This window comes from Grosmannia clavigera, assembly GCF_000143105.1.
Source record: "Grosmannia clavigera kw1407 unplaced genomic scaffold GCSC_113, whole genome shotgun sequence".
Classification (NCBI taxonomy): domain Eukaryota; kingdom Fungi; phylum Ascomycota; class Sordariomycetes; order Ophiostomatales; family Ophiostomataceae; genus Leptographium; species Leptographium clavigerum.
This window is the reverse complement of record NW_014040831.1, coordinates 1,312,263-1,328,990: the sequence shown is the minus strand read 5'-3', so window position 1 is coordinate 1,328,990 and position 16,728 is coordinate 1,312,263. Positions and strand designations below refer to the sequence as shown.

Genomic DNA, 16,728 nt, shown 5'->3' with positions numbered 1-16,728 from the left:
CTGTTCTGCTATCTTGTCTGAAGCAGGCAATCTCAATTCTTCAGTCAAGTCAGCTGCTTTTGGAGACAGACAACGGGCAGTGGGTCGCAACTGCTCACGTTAACAGAAATTTTATGCACAGAGGGTTGATCGCCTTCCCGAAAGCGCCAGTCAGCAAGTCTTGGAGGGAAAGAGGCTCAGCTACAAAAGCGCTGCTCTAAACTGGCGAGGTTGTAGTCACTTGGGGCCCTAAATGAGATGTGCTAATTTTTGTTCTGCCCAATTGGTATTGAATTGGATGGCTATAGAGAGGAGGGGCAGCATACCTCTGGGCCCCCGAGCCGCCTAATAGTGGTCCCTTCAACCTGATAGCCGTCAACAGGGTTGCAGGGCGGCAGAACGGCCAATTCTGGCAGAGCTCTTTGCCCAAGTCCACCCATTCAACTCTACAGACACTTGCGGCTACTTGAGCCAGCAATTTCCAATTACAGGCTCTCCCTCACTAGCGAAGAGACGACGCGCAGAACGCCCAAATCGGCCGAACGGCCAATTTTGGCTTAGGAAGCTGGTCCTCAAACGGTTGCATATTTTTTTCGTTTTTCAATCTCTACAAAAGAAATCAATCGCTCTTCCGACACAACGATTCGGCCGACATGCATGAAGGCGTGCCGAATACATGGGCGAATTGGCACAAAGGATTGACCGAAACAGTCCACGGAGTCGGGGCGCCAGCTGACGGGCCGTTGTCTTCGCGTGGTTTCTCCTAGAGCCCGTCTATCCTCCGCCGGCCGAGAAGCTGCTCTCGCTGCCCCCCAAAGACGCCCCTCACACATGCAGTCGAATGCGCCCCATCTCGTCGATCGGCCGTCCGAACATCGGGTTTCTTATGCCGAGGTGGCGGGAGCGGGGGCAACGTCGTTCGTCAGGTTTGCCGGCTCGCCGGCCTTGCCGTTCTGGATTGCCAAGCCTTGTTAGCAAATTGACACAGCCTCTTCCTCGCGGATTGTTGGGTGTGCACCTACCGCCCACTTCTGGATCCGAAGGTCGACCTGGCCACGGCGCTCAGCCGCCAGTCTCGGCTCCTCCTTGAGGCTCTGACGCACGACGCGGCTGGCGACTGCCAGGTAGCGGTTGTAGCTAATAAGGAAACGGTCAGGTCGGCGGCTCCTCGTAGTCTTGCTTCCGTGTCCCTCTACCCATTGGCGCCACTCACGTCAGGCCTGCGGCTTTCCACGCGAACACCATTTTGACTTGATAATTGGGAAGCTGGCGGCTTCTTGATTGGATTCGGCGTAGGTGGTGTATTGGAGATTCGGTCGGTCGGCAATTTCGTTCGATGGGGAAAAGGAAGAAGGGGACGAAAAATCCAGAAATCAAAATAGCTCGGGATTACGGAGTATCTGCGCGACATATTCCGCTCCGTCGCAGCCGACTAGTCACGTGACACGTAGTTTGAGCTACACCACCGGTTGATCTGCAATTGCTGGAGAAAAAAGGCGAGGAAAAGGAAAGCAGATAGAAGGGTCTTCGTGAAATCAGAACTGTATTGTAGATATATAGACAACCGCCGACTGCTCCGCCCCCTGGCTCTCCCAAGCCAGCATCACCTTGACTACTGCACATTTTTCTTTTGGAATTTCTAAGAAGAGGGGGTTATATGCACAAAGAACCCAAGGCCGGGCCAGGATTTGTTCTGCCCGCGGTTTCGGACGACTGTTGATACAAAAGCTTCATTCCCCTGCCCGACCTAGTCAAGATAACATCCGCGACCGTTGATTAATTTATACCTTGAGGCCGACATCCTCAGCATACGGCAGGACGTGCAGGTCACCCACAGCCGCAAACGACGCCTTTCCGTCCAGGAAGGTCTTTGCCAGCTGGGAGGGGGATTAGCAAGCGACCAAGTGTGAGAAGAGGGGGAGCGAGAGGGGGACACATACTGTCTTGAGCTTGTCAGCGCTGACAGCCTCGAAGGCCTTGGTGTCAGCAGCCTTGGCGCCGTACAGGGCGGCGGTAGCAGCAGTCAAGGCAGCGCTGCCAGACTCGCCCGCGGTCAGGACGTCGAACTTGGTCTTGGCGATAGCCTTGGTGAGGTCCTCCTTGCTGACAGAGCCGTCAGCAACGCTCTTGACGACCTTGACGGCCTCTTCGGCGGCTTTCCGGACGGTGGCAGCGGAGCCGCCGCTGATCTGAATGGTGAACAGGCCAGCGTCGGAGTAGAGCAGGTTCTGGGCGACGACCTGGGTTCCAAGGCCGGTAGTGGCCTTGGACAAGAGAGAGAAGCCGGGAGCCCACTTGATGCTGGACTTGCCGCCCAGCAGGGAGGCCAACACGGCGGCAGCGGGGTCAGCAGCGTTGAGACCGGCGGTAAAGAAGGCGATGACGACGGCGTTGCCGGCAGCGGAGTCGGCGCGCAGCTGGCCACCGTAGTACTTGGAGGCGGCAGTGCTCAAGGCGGCAGCGCTCTTGGGTGCAGCCGGGACCGTCTTGAAGAAGGGCTCGACCCACTTGGCGAGGGCGGTCTGAGTGGCGCCATCGGCCACGACGGCAATGTTGGGACGGGTGTAGGCAACGTCGGCAAAGGCGGCGACATCGTGCTCGCTGACGTGGGTTGCGGTGCTCTGGTAGAGGGCCTGGCCGAGTCCAGAGTGGAAGGCAGCATCGTGGGCTCCGTCGACGGCGCGGGCGAGGGCGTTGGCCGAGTACTTTTCCTGCTGGATGTGCAGAACCGGCTCAATGTCCTCTTCCAGCTCGTGTCCTGTGGCGGTTAGAAGAGGGAGAGAGAAAGAGAGAGAGAGAAAAGCCTTACTGGTAAACTTGGTCAGCGAGACAACCTCGCTGAGCAGCTCGGTAAAGTACGGCAGGTGTTCGCGGAGGAAGCTGGCTTCGAGCACGACAGCTTCGCGAGTGTGGTATGCGGTCAATTGGCCGCCGAGAAGCTCGCTCTCGCGCGTGATCCGCAGAGCCGAGCGCTTCGAGGTGTTCTGTGGCGTTTGAGGTCAGCAGGCGATGGATGCCGCATTGGCCGTTTTGACGGTTTGACGGTCCGGGTTCGGGCGCGCTCACCTTGAAAGCAAATCCCTCAAGGCCGGCGGTCAGGCCGGGCGCAGACTGGTACCGGGTGCCGGCCTTGGCGACGACTGCGAGCTTTGTGGAGGGGCCCTGGCCATCCTTGGACAGGACTTTGACGCCGGCGATGTCGGTCGGCTCAAAGGCCGAGGGGCCGGAAGCGGCGGCAGCAAAGGCACGGGTCTGTGTCCGGACGCAGGCCTGCTGCCGCCGGAGGGCCAGCTGGCCTGCTCTTGAGACGGCGGATCTCGAGATCATGGTTCGGACGAGGGGACGGTCGCGAGCGAGGGGGTGGAGCCTCAATTGACTTGGGGGAGGGTGTTGCAGGAGGGTGCGAGGAGGCGTGAGAAGCTTCGACGGGCTGGGCTGATTTTCTTGTCTATTTTTTTCCCGTTAACCTCAGCAGGGGGAAGTGTGGTCATCCAATTGTCTGCGAGTTATTTCATTTCGCGCAGGGAAGAACACGGCCTAACCACCGTTCCGAGCAATTTTCGGACAGCGAGAAAAAAAACCGACGGAAAAACAGCGCCAGCTGGTGGCTCGCCTTTAGCCCGGCTGGCAGCTGGCAGCTGGGAGCGGCTCTGGAACTCATGAGACGTCCGCTCTTTCCCCACTGCCAGACCCCGCTGGGAAGCTCGTGGCCCACCCGCTGAATTGGCGAACGCCAGACAGTGAATTAGTTGGCCCCCAAAAAGTTCTGCAGTAAGGCCGCCGGAGCGTCTCTTGAAAATTTCTCCCATACGATACACGCCTCTCAATGACTTTACGGTAGCATTTGTGGCAGCTCTAGAGATAGTGAGAGGATCTCTAGATGCCAAAGACCTGAGCGAATTAGCAACCTGTTGTTTTGATTCGCTATGTTGGCGGTGGTGAGTCACATGCGCATTGCTCTTTGCTCTTACATGGCGGATGACCTGCAGAAGATGTCTTTTTCTATTGCCGAGAGGCTGTGCCTGCTAACGACGATGCGATGAGACAGACGAAGAATCTAGCGGAGCTCTGCACTCTGATTATTGATGATATTCATGGGGAGCTTCCTTCGGTACGGCTCTCTCCTCTCTCTCTCTCTCTCTCTCTCTCCTGCAGATTGCAGTGATGCTGACATGCGTCGCAGCGAATCTTTGCGGCCCTGATCAACCATGGACGGGCCAGCGTGGCGCAGCTGGCGCATCACACGTCTTTGACTCCACGGCAGCTTCGACACGGGCTCGCAGTCCTGCTGCAGTACGACCTGCTCTACTTCCAGGTCAACGCGGCTGACGGCACGACCATGTACGATGCCAACCCGGAGGCTGCCTACAACGTGATGCGGTCGGGCAAGGTGCTGGAGATGGTGGAGAGCCTGTACGGGATGGAGGCCAAGGACGTGGTGCAGAACCTGCTGGCGCTGGGCCACACGCGGATTGCCGACCTGAAGGACGCGTACACGGCCAAGATTGTACGGTGGGAGGCATCGCTGCGAGAGAGCAACGGGGTTGACAAGACAAACGGTGATCATGCGGCGGAGGGACAAGCTCAAGGCGGGCCACACGAGGGCACGGCGATCCGGTCGATGAACCACTTGAACGCGGTGATCTCGCAGCTGATCCTGGCGGAGGTGGTGGAGGTAGTCAGCCCTGCGAGCTTTGATAGTTTCCCGGACCGGCTGACGCAGGCGAGAGAATACGTGACGCGCAAGTACTTTCCGGAAGAGATCCGGGGGAAGAAAAAGGACGAGTTCGAGATGCGTCTGGCAGAGCACCTGCAAGCGCTCCGGGACGAGCCGCGCAAGCTGAAGCGGACGCTGCAGATGAACGGCGGCGGGCGGCAGAAGCTGCGGAAGCTGATGAATGGCAGCGACGTGGCCAACGGGCACGACGGAGACCAAGATACTCCGCTCGATGTAGGTGTTCTCGGTGGATGGCGGGCGATTTGCAGCAGTCGTGCTAACGAGGACAGGCCAAAACGATCCTCCGGGTGAACCACGAGCGATGTGCAGTGCTGCTGCGCAACCAGCGACTGGTGCAGGCAGCATCGGCGGCGGTGGGCGAGACGACAGCGCAGGTGTACGCGGTGCTGCTGCGACAGCTGACCGAGACGATCCCGCGGTGCCGTGCAAACCCGATGATGGACGCGGCAGGCAGCGAGTTTCTGCGGCCGCGCGCGATCCAGACGTGGGACGTGTTCGACCACCTGAGCCCGTCGCTAGACGTGTTCACGGGGATCGGCAAGGTGGCAGGACACGAGATCGACGTGCCGACAGCCGAGCGGCTGGAGCGACATGCCAAGGTGGACGCGTTCATAGCGGGCGACGATGGCGACGGCAGCGGTGCAGACGAGGATGACATGGACGAGGAGGACTACGACTCGGAGGGCGAGGTGCATCTAACGCCAGTGATCCGACAGGCAGCAGCGATCAATGGAGAGAGCAACGGCCACGGCCACAGCAACGGCCACAGCAACGGCCACAGCAACGGCAACAGCAACGGCAACGAAGCCGAGCACAACACGCCACGAGTCAAGTTTGCCGAGGGCGTGGCAGCAGCAGCGCCGTCGGCCGCGGCGAGCCAAGAGACGCGGCTGCAGCAGATGCGACAGCACCTATTGCTGCTGTGCGACGACCGGCTCAAGCTGCTGCGACACTGCGAGCGCGGGCAGTGGACGGTAGACTTTGTGCCGCTGTTGCGACGGCTGCGCGAGGCCGAGCTGGACGACGCGATTGAGCGGCAGACGGGACGGCAGGGACTGCGGCTGGCGCGGATTCTGCGCGACAAGGGCAAGCTGGACGAGAAGACGCTGCCGGGGCTGGCGCTGATGAAGAAGAGCGAGGTGCAGCACAAGATGTTGGAGCTGCAGGCACACGGCTTTGTCGACGTGCAGGAGGTCCCGCGCGACAACAACCGGTCGGCCAGCCGGACGGTGTTTCTCTGGTACTGCGACGTGGCCCGCGCCGAGGACATGCTGCTGGACCACGCCTACAAGGCCATGGCGCGCTGTCTGCGTGTCCGTGACGTCCATCGCCAGGCCAGCCGCGAGGTGCTCGCGTTTGTCGAGCGGCCCGACGTCAAGGGTCGCGAGCGTGAGGCCCTGGAGAAAAAGTACTTTGACCGGTATCAGCGCTACTGCGACGTCGAGCAGAAGCTGATCGGACAGGTCATGCGGCTGGACAGCCTGGTGGCGACGTTGCGGGATTTTTGATAGAATTGAGACAAGGGCCAGCATTTTACGGCGGCTTCACACAGGCGGTTCTTCTCACAAACACTACTGTCACACACCCTCCTCGTAACGGGTATCCTAAACTATGTGAGGCAACCAAATCGCAGTAACATGACCAAAAAAACATAAAGTGGCATACAGACCAGCAAGCAGCTGCGGCCGTCAAGACATATATCGTGCATCATCCGTGATCCTATCATTAGCGCAACCAAATGGACCGCATCCAGTCAGAGTCCAGCTCTCCATCATCCATCTCGTCACGTGCCGAATATCCTCAGCCAGTCACGTGTCATCGTCCCAACACATCACCCCTCTACATACCAGGGCAGATCTCGATCGCTCAGATATGTGCACGTAAAGTAGGAGATGTGCTCGTTCGGCCCGCTGCCGCCATGGACGCCGCTGCTGCGACCCATGTCCAGCTCGAGCCCGCTGCCCATGAGCGGGCGCACAATCTCGCGCGCCATGGCCTTCATCTCATCGATCCGCTTCTCGAACCGGCGCAGGTTGTCGCGGCTGTACAGGTCGGGCGACATCTTGAGGAAGCGCTTGCACTCGTCGTGGCCGAGAAACGAGAGCCCGCCGGCCGTCCCGAGCGTGCGATAGGTCCGTCCGAGCGACGAGAGCGGTGGCGAGAGCGGCGGGACCGTCGTTGTTCGCACTCGCAGCGCCAGGGCTGCCGTCTCCTGTGCGCCCATGCGGCCGCCCGAGTCGGTCGACGAGGATGAGGATGCCCGGCCGCTCCGATGGTGGCCAGCACCAGCACCAGCACCAGCACCAGCACCACCATTCCGGTGCCCATATCGGTCTGCACCCCCGTTCCCACGCCTCTCCGGCATTGCCCGGCTGCTGGGAAGAAGCGCCTGCGGTGCCGACGAGCCCGACTCGGCCGGCGGTGTCGTGTTGTCGGCCAGCCACTGCCGAAACAGCGACACGGCCAGCCAGTCCAGATACGATGTCGACGGCGACACGCGCTCGCCGCCACGCGTCGTCAGGTGCAGCCGGAACAGCCGTGACTCAACGCGGGCCACGGCTTCAGCCAGCTCATCCACCTTGTCCTCGATCAGGTCCAGCACCGCGTCTGGCATCGCTGCCCGCAGACTGCGCTCGCCGGCCGGCCACTGGCCTACCACGTGCACCACCGCCTCCTGGAAGATCACCCGCGACCGCGCCAGGTAGCCGAGCCGGAGGTAGCTGATCGGGTACTTGGCAATCTGCCGCCACAGCCGACTCTGGAACTGCAGCAGGTGGTGGTCCACGCGCGGGCCCACGACACCCAGCGCGTCGTACTCGTCGGCCACTGCTAGCAGCGATTTGCACTGCACGTACGCGTCCGCAATGTTGATGCCGTCCAGCAGCGGCGCGTAATTGTACATGATCCGGAACAGGTTGTCGTAGTCGCGAAGGATGTCGATCTCGTCGGCCGTCGCTGCCGGCAACAGCGATGACGACCCGTGCGTCAGGTTCTGGCTGCTGCTGCTATGGTGACCGCTACCGTGACGTCGTGACGACGAGTGATGTTCGCGCGACAGCGTCAGGTTGGCCACCGACCGGAAGAAGCTCGAGTTGCTGTGTGTCGGCCCCGCTGCTGCCTTGCTTCCGCCTCCGGCTCCCCGATACGTCAGGCTGTGGCCGCTGCTGAGGCCGCCACCGCCGCCAAAGAGTGACTGTGACGGCACGGTCGGCCGACTGTCCTCCTCCTTCTGCACCAGGATCGGCTTGTCGTTCTCGTCTTGGCCCAGGTCCAGCTCGTATCGCCATCGACGGCCGGTCTTGTCGCTGCTGTTGGCCGTCGTGCTGCTGCTGTTGCCGCCACCTGCGCCGAGTCTGGCCAGCTCCGCACCGCTCGGCAGCCGGGCGACGGGTGGTGGTGGTGGCAGTGGCAGTTCTGCGGCCGTCTGTCGTTCCGCTTCATCGCCTACCACCTGTGCCCGCGACCACTCCTTGCTCGTGCTGGCCTCGAAGAAGCCCGAGCACCGGGCCAGCGTGTCGCGGTGCAGCAGATAGCGGTTCTCGTGGCCCGATCGCACACGCACGACAATCTCGACGTCGCCCGTGTTGCTAAAGGTCGGGAACTCGTTGAGCGGCACGTACGACGTCCCGCCCACATGGCTGCGGTTGTAGCGACGGGATCGAGACGACGGCGTACCGCCCACGACAGAGGTGGTCGCCACAGGCACGCCGACGCTGCCGACAGCCGAGGAGGACCCCCGGAACGCGAGCGAGGACGACTGGAACGAATCGAGTTGAGCGACCATGGGGCAGGACCGCCCGTCGAGGACGTGTTGAGGCTGTCGCGGTTTGCGAGTCGTTGACCGGTTGGATCAATAACAAAAAAGCTCTCGTTCGACTTGTCATCCGCATGCACACCGAAAACACTTCCAAACGCGATGTCCCGGACGGTTTTGCCCTTGCCTGCGAAATTGAGAGGCCGCCTTGGCCTCTGGATGTTTATCGTCGAATTATATTGGAGAGGTGGGTGCATGCGTTGCGGAGCTCGGCAGCAAATCAGAATTCGGAGGCACGAAAAAATGGAACATGCGACAGGCCCAGCATTGGACACGTCCTCGCCCCAGAAAATCAAGGAGCAGGGGAAAAATCCGAAAAGCGTCACTACGACGTACGGGAAAATGGGGATGAACGCAATCCAACTGCCTCACATGAAGACAGGGAGACTCGAGGTCAGAAGACTGCAGCTTGGTCACCGATTCACAGGGAAGGAGCACTCGGCACATTGACAGGGGTCCTCGTTTAGTGGAGGCATCCGGCCCCTCCATCCTCCTGCCTTCTTGCAGCGTGGCTGTGGTTCTGCAGAAAAGCTGCATTCTCGCCACACAGCCTATCTCTGCTGGTGGGGCTCTCCCTCTTTGTTCCCCTTGACTACCGGTTCTATCATGTATTCATGCTCGAGTCAGCTGCAGCCGTGATTGGCCTCGGCCTGCTATCGGTCAGAGTCTGTTTAGTGGACACGGTCAATACTCCGTACAGGTGTCTAGTCGCTGTCTAAACCCGTGAGGTCTACTATGCTGACTTCGCTCTTCCGCCAGCCTCGTCTTGCATGCCCTGTCGTCTTCTCGTCCGCCCCATCCTCCTCCACCGTCTCCTCGCGAAAGTAGCCTACTGCGCTCCGACGGGGGACGTACACCGTCTTTAACTTGGCAGGTGGCACTGATCGCTCGCCTGTCTCACTTGCCCGTCCTCCAGCCTCTTTTTCCACCCCATCTTCTTCGTCTGATGATAAGGCCACGGTCACCGGCTGCGACAAAAAGTCGCGGATCGACTTTTGTCGCGGAGGTCTTGTCACCTGGCTGTTTTCTGTCGTTACCTCTGTCTTCCGTACTCCCGTCTTTCTCGGACTTCTTGTTGGGCTCGCAGCTGCACGGCTTCGCCTCGTCTTGGCCAGCGATTGCAGCCTCGGCTCTTCCGGGCTCGATAGCAGGTCCACCACGACAGCTGCAACAGAGCTGGTGGGTTTGGGTGGTGACACACTGCTCACCTTCGAGCAGTCTCGCAGCGGCTCGCGGACGGCTGACTTCGTGATCCGAGGCGCCTGTGAACCGGCCAGCGACCACGGGTTTGCGACCGGTGGCTGGCGCCGTAGTCTTGTCCGCTCCTCTAGCCGTCTTGCTGTCTGTGGCTGGACGGACTCCGAGTCGGCTTCGCTATCGTCTAGAGTGCCCTGTACTGCCGCCGTGTCTCTACCTGCGTTCTTTGTCACCTGCACGTAGCGATCGAGAGAGCCGGTCGGCATGCTGGGCACGGCCGCTGTCTTTTTCTTGATGTTTGCTGCTTTTTCTTTGGTCCGTTTGGTGCCAGCCTTCGGCTTCTGTCCCTTCTCCCATGCTTCCACCGCTCGAGGCGCCCCAATCTCGACAACGGCTCTCGTTACCCAGGCAACGTCCGCTTGCGTCGGATCGTAGGCAGATGCCTTCCTGGCACCAGTCGTGTGAGCTTCTTCGGGTGATGGCTCGGCGAAATCGCTATCGCTGTTCAGAGCGAGCCCGTCTCGTCCAAAGGCGACAGCAGGCGCGTCATTCTCGGCTTCCAGGTCAAGACTGACCACGGTGGCAGGGATGAACGATACTCTCAACTCGGGTGTGTCGTCCGTGCTGGCGTGCGTCCGTTGCTTGGAGATGCCCTTTACCACAGACGGCCACCCGTCCTCTGCCCCGTCGTCCGTAGACCATCGCAAGAGCAGTATCCGGGAAAGGAGGCTGGGCGCCAACACGCGGATGAACTTGATCGCGCCGGCTCGGTCGGTCCAGTCAAACGTTTCGCCCACAAAGTCGCGCAGCCCCGGGATGTCGACCCGTCTCTCCCGCATCACGACCAAAGGATCAGCCGCCTCGACTGCCTCGAGGTCGGCCCGCACCCGCTCGACGATCTCAACCGGCGAAACGACGGGGTGTGTGTAGTAGCGCAGAATCTCGAGGCTAGGAAACTGCTCCGGGATGAGCAGTTTGCGGTGGCACGTTCGGAAGAACCGGCTCTCGTTGGTCTGAAGCTCGCGCACCAGGTTTGCGCGCCAACTAGCCAGCGCCGATGTGTCTGATCGTTTCAGCCGACACAGCGACCGCCCGAACCCAGCTTTGGCCGCCTGGCAGGCCAGCTTGACGCCGCAGCCGGGAATGCCCTCGGGCAGGTAGTCGCCGCCGCTCATCAGGGCGACCAGCACCATGCCCTCGCGGTCGAGGCCGGATTTGTCTTGTTGCAGGCTGTCGGTCTCGTACATGGACACGTGTGTGGGCGGAGATGTGGTGGCCGTGGCCGACGACCAGTTGCGCAGCGTGCGCGTGCAGCCAAACATGATCGTGTCGACGTCCTCGCTGAGGACGGCATCGACCACGCCGCGCTGCTGTAGGAGCGCGCACTCGGCCTCGGCCTCGCCGGGCGCGTCGTGGGCCATAAAGCCAAAAAGGCGGATCAGGCGCTTGGCCATGGCCGTCGCCGTGCCGTCGCTCTTGGCCGACCGCTTGTTGCGCTTGAACGCCGGCTTGTTCGGGCCATCGAACACGAAGATGGGCTGGATGGGTATGCCGAGCAGCCGGACGAGACGGTAGAACAGAGTGCGGATCGCTGGGTTTGCACCGCCTGCACGCACCGTCAGATCAAGACGAAAAATATAGGGGACACGAACCATGAAAACTCACCCCGAGCTGCCTGGATCTGGAACTGCCATATCGAAATGTCAATTGCCAGCCGTAATGGCCGGCCTCGAGTCTCGAGGCTCTCAACAGCCAGCCGGTGGAGGGCTATCCGCCTCCCGGCACCAATCTCTTTGTAGATTCCCTTAATACCCATGGTGTAGGCCAACAATGAAACCCTGAGAAAGCCAAAAGAGATGGAAGCCAGCAATCACCTAAACAATAAAGCAAACGACCCAGGTAACGAAAACCCCCCGTATATCCGCATGACTTTAAGCAAACATAATTCCAAGAGCAAAGAAGCACGTGTTCTGCATTGCTGTCGGACCGTAGTCGTTCTGTACGGAGCTTTTGTGATGTCCTTTGTTGATGCTATTGCTGTTTTAGGATGTCATTGTGGCGTCTCTAGAGGGACCAGTGGGGACGCCACAAGCACCGCCACAGCTGCCGAAAGTATGTATCGTCATAGAGCTCCTCGAGCTGCCGCCACTACAACGACCATACGACACGATTGACGCAGCGCGGTACATACAGATCCCGGGGGTGCATTTTTGCTGTTTGCGTTTTCCTGCTTTTCTAAACACAATCGGCGCCGATTCCCGAGGACGCCTCACCGACAGCCGGGGCCATGGCGTCCGTCGCCAATCCTTCGCTTGCGCATCGAACCGTCTCGAACATCAGGACAGGTGCCACCGGGGCCAGTGCAGCTGCTGCGGGAAGCGGGCGCAGTGGCGCGGTGCCATCGACGCCCAGCGGGCCCTCGCCCTTTCGGACGGCCCCTTCCACGTTTGCGTCGCCGTCTGCACTGCGGGCTGAGGAGGACACGATCGTGATGGAGATTGGGGCACGGAAGCTAGTAGCCGGTTTTGCCGGCGATGCCGTCAGCCGGGGTACCATGATGTTTGGCCCGGAGCAGCAGCGGCGTGTCGGCGACCTGCGCGTCTGGCAGGACGGCTACCGCCGCAACTGGCGAGGTGCAGGTGCGGGCAACGGATGGGACAGCGCATACGAGCTCTGGAAGCTGGATGTCCGCCATGTGGATGCCGGTCTGATCGGCGACAAGCTCGAGCGCGCCCTTCGGGATGCACTCACAAGGTATCTCATGGTCGACTCGCGCCCCAGACGGATGGTCGTCATCCTGCCGCCAACTCTGCCGATTCCGCTGCTGTCGGCCACGCTCGACACCCTTTTTGGGCGCTTCCTGACGCCGAGCGTCTCGCTCCTGTCAGCGCCCGTGGCCGCAGCCATGGCAGCCGGCCTGCGCAGCGCCCTCGTCGTCGATCTGGGCTGGGCCGAGACGACCGTGACGAGCGTGTACGAGTACCGCGAGGTGGCCTGCACGCGGACAATACGGGCAGGTCGCATGCTGATCCAGCAGGTGCACGATCTGCTGGCCGGCCTGCTGCCACACGACCGCCGGCCAGAGCAGCCACGGCCGAGCCGGGACAGCAGCACACACGTGCTCAGCTTCGACGAGTGCGAGGACGTGGCCACACGGCTGGTCTGGTGCAAACCGGGACGACCAGCCGCAGCAGTGCGTCCCGGCGATAACCTGCCTACAGAGGCCGGCCTAGCCACGGTGGCCGAGACGGACGAGACGGTAGAGGACGCCGGCAGTAGGCGAAACAATCACAACGACAACAGCAACAACAACACTACCAACAAAACACACAATCGCCGGGGCAGCCGCACGACCGAAATCCCCCTCGAGTCATGCACGCCACCGGCCACGATCCGGCTCGCCTTTGACCAGCTGGCCGAGCCGTGTGAGGTGACGTTCTTTGGCGCCACCAGCGGCAATCCCGGCGCCGAAATCCATCCTGCCAGCTGGGACGACGAGGAGCTGCCGGTACCGCTGCTCCTCTTCCGCCACCTGCAGCGACTTCCCGTCGACGTGCGCGCCACCTGCATGGCCCGTATCGTCTTTGTCGGCGGCTGTACCGGCGTCCTTGGCCTGCGCGGACGCATCTTTGACGACGTCGCCGGCCTGGTGGCCGAACAGGGCTGGGATGGCGTGCGAGGCAAGGCCGTCGCTCAGTTCCGCGAGAACCCGAAGCTCAAGAGGACCACACGCCAGCAGCAGCTGCTACAAGCTGCTGCTGCAGCTGCTGTCGCTACCGGCAGCACCACTGCCCATACCGCCACGCTCTCCGCCGACGCCGAGTGGCACGATGCCGCCAGCGCCCAGCCCGAACCTGATCCCGTCGAGGCCGAGCTGCAAAAGGCTCGTGCCCGAAGCGAGAGCATCAGCAGCTCCGGCAATATCCGTCCACCCAGCGCCGGCCAGCTGCGCGCCGTCGAGACCCTCGGCGCCTGGAGCGGCGCCAGCCTGCTCACACAGCTGCGCGTGCCCACTCTGGCCGCCGTCGATCGCGAGCAGTGGACCCAGCAGGGCGGCGCCTTGGGAGCTGTCCGCCCGGCCGACGTCGACATCAAGACCCTCCAGCGCCAGAGCATGGGCCCCGGTGGCGCCGCTGGCCTCGCCATGCGCAGCGTCACCGGCGGCGGTGCCTCGGGGAACACTGGCACCGGCACCGCCACCTGGACGCTCGGTGCTTGGGGAACGACGTAATTGTTCGCCGGAAGAAAGACATGCCATACTAGCCCGTAGATGGGTCCTGATGACTAAGCACTGAGGTTCTGAGTACATGTGTATAACCCACTCGTTTGCAGACTGCATTGACTCTGTACTACTACGTATGTAGCCGCCAGCTACGGATAGCTTACGGCCTACACGAAAGCACGTAGTGTCTTTAATGGGTAGTAGCCCGGCGTCATCATATATGATTCCTTGCTGTGACGCCAAGCCATGGGCCTGCTCAATTTAAAATTGTTAAGTGTAATCCCGGTTGGTTTTGTACAGTTTATATCGTTTGTGGCGTTGCCGTCCTCTCGTCGTGGTAACACAACCGATACATGACGAGAGTACGTCCAGACAAAGAAAGACGAAGAAAAACGACGATAGAAGATTACCTTTTTCCTTTCCTGCTCCCCTGGCCAGCCCCACACCACCACCGTATCCGCGCATCAACATCCCATTGATCCCAAACCCTTCAACGCCCCAAAACCCATAGTGCAGATGGTCACCCCATTAATTCATGTCCATGTCCAAGTCGGCCGATGCCTGTGCGGCACCGCTTTGCTCAAGCCCCATCCCTGTAGCCCGTGGCGTGCCGGCAGCAGTAATCACATGCTCGCCGTCGAAGACGGGCGGATTGCACTTGAGGTTGGCGAGAGTGCGCTGCGCGTCGCTGCTGACAAGCCGGCCCTGGTGCAGGTCGATCCCGAAGAGGAAAAAACCTTCACGTGCTTCGACCAGGTATGACTCCAGCCCCTTGCTCTCGAGAAGAATCTTGGGCTCGGTCACCGGATAGTGCTTCTCAATGTACCGTGCCCAGCCACGCGCCGCAGCCTGGATGTGCTCGTCCTCGCTCAGCCGACTCCATCCAATGCCGAGATGAAGTGTGAAGTCGTCGATGATCGGTTGCGACCCAGCCCCGCTGGGCGTCTTGGACGACGCGTCCGAGAGGTCGTGCCCTAGGCTCGTCCGAGAGCTGCCAGCTTGCGCCGATGCTCGGGCAGAGAGATCGATGCGCGACGACTTATGGCTGCGCAGAGATGGCCGATCTTGCGCTTGGCGCCGCTGTGCGAGAAGGGCGTCTTCTTGCCGCTGCGCTTCCAAAGCTGCTGCGCTCTCTTCCAGCCAAGTGCCTGACTGAGTGCTGGCGTCGTGCACGTAACCGCTGCTCTTTTTGATGAGGATCATGCCAGGGCCGTACTCCCACTCGTCTTCGTCGTCTTTGACAGTCTCGGCCGGCGGTGGCACCTTCTCGGGGGAGTCGAGGTTGACTGCAGCTTCGTCTCTGGACCGCTTGCGACCGCGCGGAGGAGGCGCAAAAGCCTGTCCGAGGCCTTGTGTCCACGATGAAGGGAGACCAAATGATGCAGATGGGTGGGGGAAGAAGCGCCGGTCCAAGGAACCTTGATGCGCGGATTGAGGTGTCATGGTCAGGATAGGTGAGGAAGTACAGTCAAACGACGCCATTTTGATCTGTCCTGCTTGTGAGAAATGCGACTGTGAGGTGACAATGCGAACGCAAGTGAGGTGAAGGCGTGCAGTGCTATGGATTGTGGCTCTAAAGCTCAGTAGAGGATAGTTCTGTATGGTCAATATCAATCGGTAGGGCAGTGACGGCTGGGGGTTGGATAAAAGATGAAAAGCAATCCAGTGTAGTGTAAGTGAGCACAAGGGGATGTTAGAGACACTAATTTGACGGCGGAATCGAGCTGGGCAAGGCGAAAGAAGGCGGCGGGAGGTTCGTCGAAGGAGAGGGCCCAAGGTGGACGTGGCTGTTGCGATCAGAGCAAGGCTGGAGGTAAGGGGCGCTGCCGTTAGTTGAGGCAAAAGCACGTTGGCGTAAAGCAATTCTGAAAGGGGACGAAGAGGAGACGAAGGATAATATGAGCGAGAGTGCAACGAGTGTGCAACAAGGTAAATTGTAGGGGCGAAAGGTTAGAAGGATGAGATAGAAATAATAATGAAAGAACCCGTAGGGCAGAGAAGACGGAAGCAGGTGGAGTATTTATGGGAAGGGAAGGCGCGAGGGTGGTGCCGGGGAGTGTGGGAAGCAGGAGACGTGAGAGGGAGTGGCTGCTCGGACGAGCAATGGATGATGGATGGGTGGGAATATGAGAAGGGCAGGAGCTCCGTAGGTGTGGCAGAGGAAGAGAGGGAAAATAATGGGAACAAAAAAAATGATAAAAAAAAGGCGAAGAAAAGAAGAAAGAAAACATAGAAGCTCACCGTTTGCAAAAGACTGAGCCAATACTCCCGAGACATACGTGCATTTGCACGTCTACTAGGTCGCATCTAGGTACTCTAGTAACACGAATGCCAGAAAACGCCGGCCTGAACCATTCTTGACTACGTCTCACGGAAGGCAAACGAGCCATTGGCACAATCATGTGCTATAGCACTAAACCCTCCTGGCAGTTTTAAGACAAAGATATTGGTCCTCTTCCTTGCGTAGTAAGCCTGTTGGGTATCTCACCTGCCCTTTCACCGGGCCAACTACCAATGTTCTGGACGGCAACACGTTAACGTAGGTCAAGGTAGAGCAACATCCTCCTTCCTCCTTCACCCTTTCCACGTGCCCTCTTTATCACTTGCATCTCGGCACCAGCTACATAGGCTTTGAAATTTGCAGCACACCAATCAACAGCGTGCTCTACGTCGTATGTACTCGTCTGCACGTTTCCAGAGCATAATGCGCGACGAAGACGCGGGTTGACAAAGCGTCGCAATGACTAGGGCGGAATGCCAAAACCGTGCATCTTATTG

General features: G+C 60.1%; 7 protein-coding genes across 7 annotated transcripts; 2 read left to right on the top strand and 5 right to left on the bottom strand.

Annotated features, from left to right (window-relative positions):
* Positions 1–863: 863 nt before the first annotated feature.
* Positions 864–1,224, bottom strand: CMQ_3381 (mitochondrial ATP synthase epsilon chain domain containing protein; the record flags this gene model as incomplete). Its single annotated transcript, XM_014319319.1, has 3 exons — positions 864–932; positions 1,002–1,116; positions 1,193–1,224. The coding sequence occupies 3 exons, from the start codon at positions 1,222–1,224 to the stop codon at positions 864–866; spliced, it is 216 nt and encodes a 71-aa protein (XP_014174794.1).
* Positions 1,225–1,760: 536 nt separating this feature from the next.
* Positions 1,761–3,306, bottom strand: CMQ_3438 (ubiquinol-cytochrome c reductase complex core protein; the record flags this gene model as incomplete). The annotated part of the gene is made up of 4 exons (XM_014319376.1): positions 1,761–1,856; positions 1,920–2,737; positions 2,789–2,963; positions 3,046–3,306. The coding sequence occupies 4 exons, from the start codon at positions 3,304–3,306 to the stop codon at positions 1,761–1,763; spliced, it is 1,350 nt and encodes a 449-aa protein (XP_014174851.1).
* Positions 3,307–3,905: 599 nt separating this feature from the next.
* CMQ_3546 (DNA directed RNA polymerase 3 subunit) lies at positions 3,906–6,225 on the top strand (the record flags this gene model as incomplete). The annotated part of the gene is made up of 4 exons (XM_014319484.1): positions 3,906–3,917; positions 4,028–4,090; positions 4,163–4,930; positions 4,987–6,225. 4 exons carry the CDS (start codon positions 3,906–3,908, stop codon positions 6,223–6,225), a joined length of 2,082 nt encoding a protein of 693 aa, XP_014174959.1.
* A 323-nt stretch (positions 6,226–6,548) lies between these two features.
* CMQ_4021 (uncharacterized protein) lies at positions 6,549–8,501 on the bottom strand (the record flags this gene model as incomplete). The annotated part of the gene is made up of 1 exon (XM_014319959.1): positions 6,549–8,501. The coding sequence occupies one exon, from the start codon at positions 8,499–8,501 to the stop codon at positions 6,549–6,551; it is 1,953 nt and encodes a 650-aa protein (XP_014175434.1).
* Positions 8,502–9,235: 734 nt separating this feature from the next.
* On the bottom strand, positions 9,236–11,544 carry CMQ_4105 (flap structure-specific endonuclease; the record flags this gene model as incomplete). Its single annotated transcript, XM_014320043.1, has 2 exons — positions 9,236–11,334; positions 11,394–11,544. The coding sequence occupies 2 exons, from the start codon at positions 11,542–11,544 to the stop codon at positions 9,236–9,238; spliced, it is 2,250 nt and encodes a 749-aa protein (XP_014175518.1).
* A 471-nt stretch (positions 11,545–12,015) lies between these two features.
* On the top strand, positions 12,016–13,959 carry CMQ_4059 (actin-related protein; the record flags this gene model as incomplete). The annotated part of the gene is made up of 1 exon (XM_014319997.1): positions 12,016–13,959. The coding sequence occupies one exon, from the start codon at positions 12,016–12,018 to the stop codon at positions 13,957–13,959; it is 1,944 nt and encodes a 647-aa protein (XP_014175472.1).
* Positions 13,960–14,478: 519 nt separating this feature from the next.
* CMQ_3614 (uncharacterized protein) lies at positions 14,479–15,432 on the bottom strand (the record flags this gene model as incomplete). The annotated part of the gene is made up of 1 exon (XM_014319552.1): positions 14,479–15,432. One exon carries the CDS (start codon positions 15,430–15,432, stop codon positions 14,479–14,481), a length of 954 nt encoding a protein of 317 aa, XP_014175027.1.
* Between the last annotated feature and the right edge of the window lie 1,296 nt (positions 15,433–16,728).